General features: G+C 47.2%; 1 protein-coding gene across 4 annotated transcripts in view; it reads right to left on the bottom strand.

Annotated features, from left to right (window-relative positions):
* VTI1A (vesicle transport through interaction with t-SNAREs 1A) overlaps window positions 1-12,979 on the bottom strand; it is a 371,705-nt gene that overhangs the window by 291 nt on the left and 358,435 nt on the right. For all 4 annotated transcript variants that reach the window (XM_017513761.1, XM_017513756.2, XM_017513763.2 and 1 more), the window contains one exon: window positions 1-3,245. This exon ends at the window's left edge or, in 2 of these variants, runs on beyond it. Coding sequence is in view for 2 of the 4 variants with exons in the window: in XM_017513756.2 (XP_017369245.1) it covers window positions 3,152-3,245 (94 nt within the window). In the remaining 2 variants the exon portion in view is untranslated. The remainder of the gene's footprint in view (window positions 3,246-12,979) is intronic.

Raw genomic sequence — 12,979 nt, 5'->3', positions numbered from 1 at the left:
AAAAAAAAAAAAAAAAAAAGGAGAAAGAGAGGGAGAGAAAGACAGTTGCTTTTCCTTTCTTTCCTTTTTTCCTCGCTCCCTTCTTCTACGGGTTGATAATCTCTGGATGCTGTTTGGTAATGAAAACCCAATCACTGAGGTCATTATCTGATGAGGTTTTTGGAACAGGCAGGCTTTTTCCCCATCTTTATTTCTTTACTTAATGATAACCCTCAATGGGCTTGCCCCGCATGGGATGGCCAGAGCCGCACAATTTTGTTCACCATTAATTTCAGCCTTTGAAGCTCAGGGCTCAGAAGCAGTAGCAAAGCAAACCCCCCACCAAGCTGGTTCCAAAATAAGACAATCCAGCCTGCCTTAAACAGAATAGCAAATGGCCTCCCAGCCCAGGCCCGGCAGCTGACGTCAAGCCCGCTGCATTTGCAGGCATTCACCTTCAACGTGGAACATTTAAAACTCTTTACAACTTAAGAGACTTTAATTAAATTGCTTTTGATTCTGGAGCGGGGTAGCATCCATTTTATTGATTCTGTCAGGGAAACTGTTTAGTCTGTATGAATTTTATATGGCAAGGGCTTCCTTCTCTTCTTCCTCCTCCATGTCTTCATCTTCATCTTCCTCCCCCCACCCAACTCCATTAAACACCATTTTAAACAAGGGCTGCAACTTGAGAGAGATTCCCTTATCAATGGAAGTCTACACACTAAGTGCCTAGAACCTCTCACAGATCAGCTTCACTACCTGTGTCAAGTTTGTGGATGTTCTTCCTTTCCTGGTGGGGCAGGGAAGCAGGGAGAGCAAGTGGCCTCTGCTGGGGCTCCCCTAAATCTTTTCTGCAGCGTCCAGGAGGACCAGGAAGAAGCTGAGGGAACCTTCTGACCAGCTTCCTCACAAAGCGCTCACTAGCCTGGCCTAGGAGGTTGCTCTCAAGGAGGTTTGATGGAGCTGTTAGGCCAAGGGTTATCTATTCATATTCTTCCCAATCTCAAGGTTGAACTGGGGCCAAACCACAGGCAAGAGCTGATAGAGACATAGAACTTGACCAAAAAGAGCTATTGAGAGCTGAGCGATGCACTCCTCCGCCCTCATTTCGTCTACTTCAACACGAACGCCAGGACTCAGTGAAATATTTAGGAGCTGGCACGTTTAGATGATCCGATCAACCTTGCTTGCTAGGTGGCCTTGGGAAGACTCTGCCACCTCGTAGACGGGATGGTGGTGTGAAGTTCAGCTTGGAAACTGGTTATACATTTTAGCTAAGATCAACAGCTTCGAAGGAAGCCACCAGAGGGGCTGGTGTAATGCTCAACGACTATTCGTGTGTCGGAATGAGAAAAGAGTTGTTTGTTTGTTTCCTTGCTTTTTAATGGCTCTTAGATGTGGTTAGCATGTACAGCATTCCGTTATCAGAATACAAGATTCTTGCTGAGACGGATCCCTTAAGCCGTCGGGAAAATTAGCATAGCTTCCTGCTCCTTCTCGGTCCTGCTTCCCCGGGCCAAAATCCCACGCCATCCCTCCGAAGAAAAAGGCTGCAGCTTTATTTACACAATACTAAATGATTTATCTGAACACATGCAGGCCTTGGCCTGTTTCGATAAGTACAATTTCTCCGGTGGATTCTGCCATTCTGCATTTCCTCTCTAAACCATAATGGTTTTCTTCTGGGTTGGGAAAAATATAAAGCACTACATCCAGGTGATCTTGCTCCATGGGCACAGGTGGTTAGCATTTTTGATGAAGAGAACAGGTTTGCTTTTCAAGGATCCAAATCTTCTAATTATATTCAAAAGATAGTATGGACCAGTAAGTGCCTATGAAGTCTTGAGAAAAACACGTTTTGTTTCGTGACTAGGGGGGAAATGACCTCAGCTTGGGCAACTTTTAAACCTGATCACAAATGAGCTCATTTTGAATGGAATTCCTGGTTACCTCAGACAGAAAGAAATGAAAAGAAAAATCACAAAGCGTATTAGAAGTTTGAATACATAGTGAATTCAGGAAAGCCTTGCTAACATTTGTTAGTTAAAAAAAAAAAAACAAAACAAAAACCCAAGCCGTTCCTTTTGTAAGGATCTGGCATCCTCTATTTTTTTTTAAAGGAGGTTAGTGAACATTTTCCATAAAGTTTATCTCTGGTGGATCTTCCTGTAGGACTCTCCCATATTTATAATCACATTTGAAATTTCACACTGATGGAGTCATGTTCTTGCTCTTACTGAAATATTCATGGTCTCTTTACATACTGGAATGGATGTGGAGAGAACCTTGTCAGACCTTTTGCATGTATGAGGACTGCTTTTGGCAGTGCAGATATTAGAACCGAAAGGATACAGAGATGCTTACACAGGTCAGGGAAGACGAGGTCACAATTAAATCCCGTGCCAGGGCTCACTTTGCCAGCAGATTCTAGGGAGTATGGGATTTGGGGAAGGCAAAGAGATATTTCTTTTAGTCTGTAATCAAAGTCGTGAACAGTGAATACTGGGCAGGCTCAGCAAAAATATTCTTGGTTTAGAAAAAAAAAAAAACAAACTTATGCAATAGAAAAACAGGCAAAGTGCTAAGTCAATTTCTTGTACAGCTGACATTAAATACCAACAATGAAAGCACTCAGGTAGGTTGAGGACCATATTCATGAAGCCTGGGGGGGGAACAGGGCTGCCTTGCTGGACTGGGTCACTGACTCCATCCCCCGCCTTTTTTCCCCCACTTTTTTCTTTTTGCTGCATTTTTATCCTCGGACATCACAGAAGAGTTTTTCAGCGACAAAAGGCGTGTGACAAACAGAAGCTCCCGTGACTGACTCATCACGCCCTCTCCCAAACCATGGCCCTTGACACGTCCAGAGGGCCAGGAGGAGTGTCATCTGGGCTATTTTGGCTAGTTGATGACATTACCAAAAGGCAAATAAACATTCACCTTCCCCTCTAAAAAACGAATCTGGGTGAAGACAAACCTCGAAAAGGAAACCACATGCAAACAGGAATAGAAAATATTTTTACACTCTTTGCACTTCAGCCCAACGGCGGTGAGGGAGAGAGAGGGTCACCCGGGGCCTGTCAGCGCAAGAGAATGATTCATGTGACCATTTTGTCTTAATTACTCAGAACAAGCCGTTGTTGCTGTTTATCAAGGGAGAGCAGATACATCAGTGTCTTCTGACAGAAAAAGTGATCGCCATCAGGATGGTGATGACCACGATGATCCCTAGGATGACGAGCAGGATGCGGTTCTGGATGATTCTAGGAGAAAAAACACACACAGATAAGTGGAGGGCCTTCCTGCAAACGCCGTCCGAGGCCAGGTTGGCTAATCAAACAGCAGCTTCCCAGGTGGGGGTGGGGGAGCCTGTGTGTGTGTGTGTGTGTGTGTGTGTGTGTGTGTGTGTGTAAGAGAGATCATGCAGCTTTCTGGTTCTACAAACGATCCACGAGGAAACGAAAGACTCCACACGATTGTCACGCTGCCCTCCGAGAAATGCTTACTGCAAAGCTAACGCGAATCAAATGGCTTTCTAGGCTCCGAGTACCATGCAGCCTCTTTAAGTGATCAAGGGCCCCTTGTGAGCTTCTCTTTTTAATTTAAGAGGTGAGACAAGCCTCATTTTTGTGCAGTGTTTCCTGTTAAAGTAAAAGACTCCAAGGAAACACATGTCAGTAAGGTACTTACCTGCACAAAAATACCTGGGGAAAAGTAAAAGAGAGACTAAGGAAGAAAAGGATGGGATTAAGAAGCAAGTGTCAAGCGTGCAGCTTAGGCTGTGAAACCGTCATCTGTCACTGTGGCTCACGCTCCGTGACGCCAGGAGGAAACGTTACATTTGCTCCATAGCAAAAAAAGATGGAAATGAGAAATATACAAAGTACTCAAGGTGTCTGTTGGTGGGCCCTCACCTCCAGGGATTCTACCCCACCTGGGTTCTGGCTCGGCTGCATGCTGATGGGGAACCAGCAACTCAGAAGGAGGACCGGAGTGGAGACACACGCTCCCAGATGCCTGCAGAGAGCTTCTGATGAGGTTGTTTCATAATTTGTTACCTCATTCGGAGAAAAGAGGTCGAACATCAGAATGCTTTGTTGAGAGTTTCAAAGGGAACCTAGGTCAAACAGCCGTGCCCACGCTCGCTCTCCCAGAGCCACACAGAAATAGAGACATAGGCTGGCTGGCAGTCTAGCCCGCTATCTGTCCAGCAGCAAACCCCATCCAACCCTCCTCCAAATACCAAGCAGAAAACGCCTGCTGGTTTACTCCAGTCACCAAGCGCTGGACATGGGTCTTCCACGGAAGAGAGGCTGGGGGGATGAAGCCGGGGCCCCCACAGAACAGAGACCCCGCACCCCTACTTTGCATCTTCACACACACAAAAAATCTTTGCAGGGTATCTGCAGCCTTTTCTAGTTCCTAGATGAGTTTATTCCCTGGAAGGATGACATCAGGTTGTAGTTTTAGCTGGATTCCTCCTCACCCATCCCCTTCTTCTCCAAACCTAAACGGTTGAATGGAAACTGTCATATCGGACCAACCCGCTCCCTTGTGGCCCCCTAAAAGGACAAGCTCCTTCTCCTCCTGACAGGTTACAAAATGATCACATTTGCTGACACGTCTTCCGCAAAACTGCCTTAGTGCCTGTGTCCACTTTCCTCGCCAGAGATGAATGGTCCGCTTGGTCTTCATTTATCACGCAAGCCTCAGCTGAGATCTGTCTCGTTTATTTTTTCCCTTCCCCACTAGAAAGCCAGCACTCCGACATTAATTCTTCTGTGATGACAGCTAATTCAAACTTAACAGGCCATATTTACTCAAGAGGCAGGAAGATTCTCTGTCCCCTAAATAAATAAATAAAAACAGGACTTCACGGCTTATGTAGTGAGGCTAATTATGAACACTGATCGGTGCTACTTGGTGGCTCTGTTTAAAATCCAAATTGATTTTTTCCCCTTTTCTCTGGAAGGGACAGAAACCTTCAGAACAGTCCCTACACATCCCATTTGCCCAAGTCACTGTCAAAATCTCTATTTACCACAGTCACCCGCATCAGACTTGCAAAGAAAATCAGCAAAATTGAAACTCAGCAGTGAAACAGATTAAAAGCATGAAAACTCTTTAAAATTCTGCCTTAAGTAATCTACGGTAGTGTGTCTCTTGTATGGCTTGGTTGACAACCATTTCATTTGTGGGTTGAGGGCCCCAAGGCATCCATGATGCTAATTTAGAAAGGATTAACTGTGGGTGTTACTTGTTCAATCTGAGGCACGGTAAGAAAAATGAATACACGGGAATCCCTAAATCCTTAGCTCTTCCCCAGCCTTCCTAATTGTGCTTGACCCCCTCCTTGGTGCACCCACAGGGCCTGGTGGCTTCCCCTCTACCGCCTGCTCTGTTGCTTTGGAGGGCCCACCTGTGTGGACTGGGACCACGTGGAATTCATCTCTACCGCCCCAGCACGTGGCACAGTCGCTGGCACACAAGTCCTCAAAAGAGAACTGTCCAAAGAGTGATCATGAAAGAACGCAGTCTCTGGTAACTGTAATCATGCCATTCAAAGGAGAATGGAGAAGTCTGTGCAATTAATTTGCAGGAAAATCTCAGGGAGTCTGCATGGAAAAGGCTCAAGCTCAAAGTTGAAGCAAGCCCCGCCAAAGATGAAACTTCCTGCCATCATGCCTTCTCATAGCACCACTGGGTCCTGTCCCGGAAGCTGGAAGGAACTCATGTGTACTGGGTGGGGGTGGGGTGTCAGCAGGAAAGAGCATTTGCTTTCAGACCAGGTGCTGGCAGACATTCGGGAGGAAGAGTAGAGGGGGCGGGGAAATAGTTGGAAACAGAGAGAGCTGTAAGTAAGCTTGACTGGCTGGGCCATCCACCCAGCTTTGGACCTCAAAGGAGTTGTGCAAAGGCGGTTCCTGTCGGGACCAGAAAAGCGAACTTTCAGGGCATCTGGGTGGATAGGACTGAGCCAGTTTGGAAGGGGGAAATACAGGCTGGCGTTGGTGGGCCCCATCTGTGAGGAAGCCTAGATGCAGCCGCAGCCAGGGGCTGCCGGCCCGTATTGCTGTAGGCAAAGCAGAAAGAATGCAGAGTTCGGAGAGAATCCGAAAAACCAGCCAGGCCAAGGGGTTCCCAGCTAGTGAGATGGCCGGGAAGGAACTTGGGGAGAAGCCCAGAGTAACTTCCTCTTAACTTTGGGCAAGGCGGGGAGCTTTCTGTTGAACTAGGTCTGCAGCAAGCCATCTTAATCTCCCTTTTGAAAATGCAAAGTGTGTTTACACAGTAAATAATTTAAGAAAGAATATACACTTGAAAGAAGACATCCATTGAAACAGCCAGGCTAAATTGCCTCCAGGCAAAAACTTGTGCATTTGCATGCTGCATTCTATTAAGTGAGCACACTGTGGCTTTAAAAGAATGCGGAGCCAAAATAAAAGGAATGTGGGCCCGAAACATCAAGGATTCTCCAAGTTTACATTATGAATCACAGTGCTGTTGATACAAGATGAATTAACCATTTACTTTGAGGCTGAACTCACAAAGTACTATTGAAAGTACTGATCCCCACGTGGAACCCAGGGTGCGGTTAATCTTTCCATTGCCAGTCTCCTCCCTGCCTGGAAATGAGCTCCTGTGTGTGGCAGCGGGAATCACAGAAGGCTGGTTCCAGTGTAGGGGGCAGGCGTGGCACCTGGCACAGTGCTCAGCTCTTGCAGGAGGAGCCCAGGAATCCCACTGGGGCAGCATTAGAAGTGTTCTCCAATATCCAGTTCTCCTCTACTTCTAGGCATGGATGGCACTCACCTGGATGTTAGGCGTGATCATGGAACTAGCTTTGGCTAAAGAAGTCAGAGCAAAACTTCTGGGTGTCACTGCCAGGTGGAGGCATCTAATGTCCGTTTGTCTCTCTAGCTGGCTCTTCCTGCTGTTTTGATTTGGAGGGGCTGTACTGTTCCAGAAAGTGCAAATGATAGTATGGTGGTAACATCTTCTGCCCGGATCCTGTTGTCATCATGTAAAGGACCGCTGTCCTGGAGACGCACCTGGACTCCCGGTGGACTTGCGTTAAGCCAGTGAGGTCTGGGGGTTGCCTGTTACTGCCGAGTACCATAAGCTACCCTGAGTGACACGCGCCTCACACAAGAGGAGGCATCTGGCCAAGCCAAGAGAGGTTCTGGTTTAATATATTTCAGAAGCCAAAGTATAATGAGGACTCATAAGATTTTTTTTTTCCTTGAAGAACAGGTTTTTGCCTCTTGGTTTTCAAAAGCTGAGAACCTTTTCTGACCTCTTGATCGCAACACTTTCCACTAAGGAATCAGGAGCTTCTTCCTGCTGAAGCCAATGCTACTGTGTGTTGGTGAGTGACGAGATCCCGCATGAGGCCTCGCCAAGCCTAGCCAGGAGGCTGCTTCCTGTGTGCGGCAGATGTACGGTGGCTGCATTCGCTTCCCTATTCTAAACAGCTGGTGCTACTGCAGCTCCAGGGGTAGAGCTGTGACTGAGGCTGAGATTGGTCAGTACATTCTGTGATGTCCCTGGCCATGGTAACTGGACCAGGAGCAAGCAGGCCTGTGGCACAAGCCCATCCAGCAGAGTGAACCTCAGCAACTTTGCTTGAAATGCCGGGTCAGCAGGACAGTTTGGTGTGTGGATGTCAGGCTGGCTCCACTGCAGCCCTTTTGTTTCACTGAGGGAAGCCAACCTAAGAAAGAAGCTGACCTGCAGCAGGCAGAGAAATAGAACCCCAGTCCTGAAGACAGAGAACTTTAATTTTTAATTAAAAAAATTTTTTTTTTGAGATGGAGTCATGTTCTGTTGCTGAGGCTGGAGTGCAGTGGCGTGATCTCAGCTCACTGTAACTTCCGTCTCCCGGGTTCAATTGATTCTTGTGCCTCAGCCTCCTGAGTAGCTGGGATTATAGGCACGCGCCACCATGTCCGTCTAATTTTTCTATTTTTAGTAGAGAGGGGGTTTTGCCATGTTGGCCAGGCTGGTTCTGAACTTCTGACCTCAGGTGATCCGCCCACCTTGGCCTCCCAAAGTGCTGGGATTACAGGTGTGAGCCACTGCACCTGGCCGACAGTGAACTTTTTCTTTCTTTCTTTTTTTTTTTTTTTTTAATCAAACCACCTTTTAATTTTTCTGTTAACTTAGTTGGGTCTTCTGTTATTCATGACCAAAAAGCATTTTTAGGTGGAGTCAACCTGATTCCAAAACCAAGTTCTTGATCTACGGCATACGTGCATTCTTGTCTCCTCTTCCAAGAGGCATTTCCTGACTATGCCCCACTGTATTCTCCCATTTCGCTATGCACAGCTCTTTCCACTATACTGACTGCAGTCTGCAGTCAAAAGTGGACTTTCCACCGTCCGAATTTCCCTTGTCTTTTGTATCCTGATGCCTAACGCAGAGTTTGGCATAAATGTTCTCAAAAAACGCTTGCTGAGTGAAGAAATGAGAGACTCTACCTACACATGCTCAGGGTCACGTGGTTACTGCTCTCCTGGTTTCTAAGGGCTGTTTGTAGACAAGCACAGCTTTAGGATTTAGCTGGTAGCCACTGTCCCATTAAGGATGCCAGCAGAGCCCCAACTCTTTCACAAGCCTGCGCTGAAGAGTGGCAGACAGTACAGGGTCACAGCCGCATCCTGTACCTGCCTTCCTGCCTGGCTGACGGGCCCTGAATGACGATGCCCCACCTCTGGGGTCTGACAGAACAGCAACAATTAGCAACCGTGACAGCAAAGGGGTAAATTCTGAGCAAAGGAGCCTGGATCCGCTTCTCTCTAGGCACTTCCCAAAACATGGGCCAAGGGAAAGCTCTTTCAATTCTATATCCAATTCAACGTTAGTATTTGCCAGAAAGAAATGAAAACGAGAGCAGGAGAAACAGTTCATCATCATCTGCCTCAAACACTCGCTTTAATTGGAAGGGTTGTTTTCAGAGCTGGGTACATGTTTGCCTCTGAGCTAGAGCAGTGTGGTTATCATGCAGCCTGATAATGCCCATCTCGGGTCTTCTATGTCCCAGTTCTCTAGGAGGAATCCTCAGCCCCATCCCGAGAACTCAGGGGGGCTGACCTCACTCTGATTCCGCAGGTGGGCATATGACCCAGGCAGACTCAGCCAATGACAGCTCTCTAGCCCTTGCACTGCTATTTGCTCAAGGACTGGTCTGCCACGCAGGCCAGATGGACTTCCTCTGGGGAGTCTCCCTGGAAAATCAAGACAAAGACACTCTCGAGATCAGATGAGATCGGGCGCGTTCAGGGCGGTATGGCCGTAGACAAGAAAAAGATACTCTCTTTACTGAGATTGACTGTTAGGACAGTGAGAACCTAGAGCTGCCAGGGGCCATTCTTACTACTGAACTGGACGAGGCTGCCTGAAGGGAGCCAACACCAGAGGAATGCGAAGAAAAAGAGATGGATTCCTGAAGACGTATTTGAACCCCTGCTTCCTGCTGGGTGTCTGAAACCTGGAGTCACACTTTAGCTTCCCAGTTATAGGAGCCAAACGATTCCCTATTGACTAGAACAAGTACGGTTGGGGATTCTATCACTTTCTTTCTTTCTTTTTATTTTTTGAGATGCAGTCTTTGTCACCCAGGCTGGAGTGCAGTGGCGCAATCTCAGCTCCCTGCAACCTCCGCCTCCCGGGTCCAAGTGATTCTCTTGCCTCAGCCTCCTGAGTAGCTGGGATTACAGGTGCTGCCACCACAACCAGCTAATTTTTGTATTTTTGGTAGAGATGAGGTTTTATCAGGTTGGCCAGGCTGGTCTCAAACTCCTGACCTCAAGTGATCTGCCCACCTCTGCCTCCCAAAGTGCTTGGATTACAGGCGTGAGCCACGGCGCCTGGCCTCTCACTTCAAATCATACTGATTGTACTGGATTGAACAGTGTTCCTGCAAATTCATGTTCACCTGGAACCTCAGAATTTGACCTTATTTGGAAACGGGGTCCTTCGTGTTTTTTATTTTTAAGAGACAGAATCTTGGCTTGTTGCCCAGGCTGGAGGGCAGTGGTACAATCACAGCTCACTGCAGCCATGAACTCTTGGGCTCAAGTGATCCTCCTGCCTCAGCCTCCCGAGTAGCTGGGACTATGGGCATGCACCACTGCACCTGGCTACGTTTTATATTTTTTGTAGAGACAGAGTCTCACTATGTTGCCCAGGCTGGTTTCTATCTCTTGGCCTATAGAGATCCTCCTGCCTCAGCCTCCTAAAGTGCTGGAATTATAGTCATGAGCCACCATGCCCAGCCTGGAAATAAGGTCTTTGTGGATGTGATTCATTAAGGATATTGAGAGGAAATCATTCCAGATTTCAGGTGGCCCTAAATCCAATGACTGATGTCCTTAAAAGAAGCGAGGACAAAGAGGGACACGTGAAGATGGAAGCAGAGACTGGAATGATGCTGCCACATGTCAAGGAATGTCTGGGGCCACCAGAAGCTGCAAGAGGCAAAGAAGAATTCTTCCCTTACACCTTTGGAGAGAGAGCATGGACCTGTCAACTCCTTGACTGCAGGCTTCCAGTATTCAGAACGATGAGAGAATAACTGCATTTAAGCCACTTTGTTACGGCAGCCCTAGAAGACAAATACACTGAGTGCACGGATCCAGACCAGCATATGGAGCTGGTGATCTTATCTTGGGTTTCGTGATGACTGTTTTTCATGTCTCCATCTTCTTCCTTATGGCTGCATTGCACATTGACTGTGGATCTATACTAAGTCCTTCTCCGAAGGACAGGTCAGTCCCAGCCAAGTTCACGGAAGTTTTGCATGCAGCTGTGGGACTAGTCTCCAGGACCTGTTGATTTTTTCATCTCAAAATAAGAATTTCCATTCACGAGTAGAGCTGGCAGTTTCCTGAAGCCATGTGAGATAAGGGGACTGAGGGGGAATGTGCCACAACAGTCATTTCACAAAACTCCTGCCTGTGGGAATGGCCACGAAAACAGGAAGAAGGCCAGCTGCAGTGGCTCACGCCTGTAATCCCAGCACTTTGGGAAGCTGAGGGATGAGGATCGCTTGAGCCCAGAAGTTCAAGACCAGCCTGGGCAACATAGAGAGACCCTCATCTCGATGAAAAATAAAAAATTAGGCAGGTGTGGTGACATGCGCTTGTGGTCCCAGATACTCAGGAGGCTGAGTCAGGAGAATCACATAAGCCTGAGGTTGAAACTGCAATAAGCCATGATTGCATCGCTGCATTCCAGCCTGGGTGACAGAACGAGCCCTTATCTCAAAAAAAAAAAAAAAAAAAAAAAAAAAAGGCTGGGCATGATACCTCACTCCTGTAATCCCAGCACTTTGGGAGGTGGAGGTGGGTGGATCACTTGAGGTCAGGAGTTTGACAGCAGCCTGGCTAACACAGTGAAACCCCATCTCTACTAAAAATACAAAAATTAGCCAGGCGTGGTGGCAGGTGCCTGCAATCCCAGCTCCTCTTGGAGACTGAGGCAGGAGAATTGCTTGAACCAGGGAGGTGGAAGTTGCAGTGAGCTGAGATCACACCACTGCACTCTAGCCTGGGTGACAAAGAGAGACCCTATCTCAAAAAAAAAAATGTTAACAAAAAATAGGAGGAAAACTAGATGCTATCTCTGGGCCAATCTACCAAGCCATAATCAGCCATTAGGAGCCCCCATTTGCTAACATCAATTTAGGTGTAGTCAGTCATCCAAGAGACCTGAGGGACTGGGACACAGGAGGGATGAGTTTTGATAAGCTGAGAGATGAACACTTTGTCCAGCAAGGAACCGAGGAGCCAGAGCCAGTCCCTGAGCCCTGGCATATCTAGATTAGGTCCTGAGTGAGGACTAGAGTTGCTTTGCCCTGTTTCTAAATTTTCCTTAATACTTAGCTTAACAGGAATCAGCAGACTCTGTAGAGGGCCAGATAGTCAATATAGTCGTGTGCTAGGGCTGGCATCACAAAGTACCACAGACTGGGTGGCTTCAACAACAGGAAGTTATAGTCTCCCAGTTCTGGAAGCTGGAAGTCCAGGGTCAAGGTGTCGGCAGGGTCGGTTTCCTGCGACAGCAGCGAGGCAGTCTGTTCCATGCCTCTCTCCCAGCTGCTGGTGGGTGGTCAGCTATCTTTCGGGTCCCTTAGCTTGTAGATGCATTCCCTAATCTCTGCCTTCATTCTCGCAAGGTGGTATCTCTGTGTGAGTGCCTATGTTCAAATTTCTCCTTTTATTTTTTATTTTTTTTTGAGATGGAGTTTCTCTCTTGTTGCCCAGGCTGCAGTACAATAGCACAATCTTGGCTCACTGCAACCTTCGCCACCTAGATTCAAGCGATTCTCCTGCCTCAGCCTCCCAAGTAGCCGAGATTACAGGCATGTGCCACCATGCCCAGCTAATTTTGTATTTTTAGTAGAGATGGGGTTTCTCCATGTTGGTCAGGCTGGTCTCGAACTCCTGACCCCAGGTGATCCGCCCGCCTTGGCCTCCCAAAGTGCTGGGATTACAGGTGTGAGCCACCACGCCCGGCCAGTTTCTCCTTTTAATAAGGATACCAGTTACATTGGCTTAGGAGCCCACCCTATTCCTATGCCTCATCTTAACTAATTGCATTTGCAACGAGCTTATTTCCAAAAAAAGTCATATTCTGAGGTACTAGAGGTTAGCACTTCCACATATAAATGAAGGTGAGGGGCTGCAATTTAATCCATAACTAAACATTTTAGGCTTTAAGTACTACACAGTCTGTCGCAACTACAACTACTCAACTTTGTTCTCGTAGTGCCAAAGCAGCCACTGCCATATGTCAGTGAATAAGCATGGCTGTGTTCCAATTCAATCTTTATTTACAGACACTGGAATCTCAGTTGTATAATTTTGAATCTGTATAATTTTCACATGTCAAAAATTATTCTTTCAAGTTTTTTGCAACCATTTAAAAATGTAAAACTATTATTAAACAGTGGCTAAAACCGGAGGCAGGCTGGATATGGCCCACTGTCTGATTT

The sequence above is a fragment of the Cebus imitator genome, unplaced genomic scaffold, assembly GCF_001604975.1.
Source record: "Cebus imitator isolate Cc_AM_T3 unplaced genomic scaffold, Cebus_imitator-1.0 Scaffold500, whole genome shotgun sequence".
NCBI lineage: Eukaryota > Metazoa > Chordata > Mammalia > Primates > Cebidae > Cebus > Cebus imitator.
The sequence above is the reverse complement of the archived record's forward strand: the minus strand, read 5'-3'. Positions and strand labels throughout refer to the sequence as shown.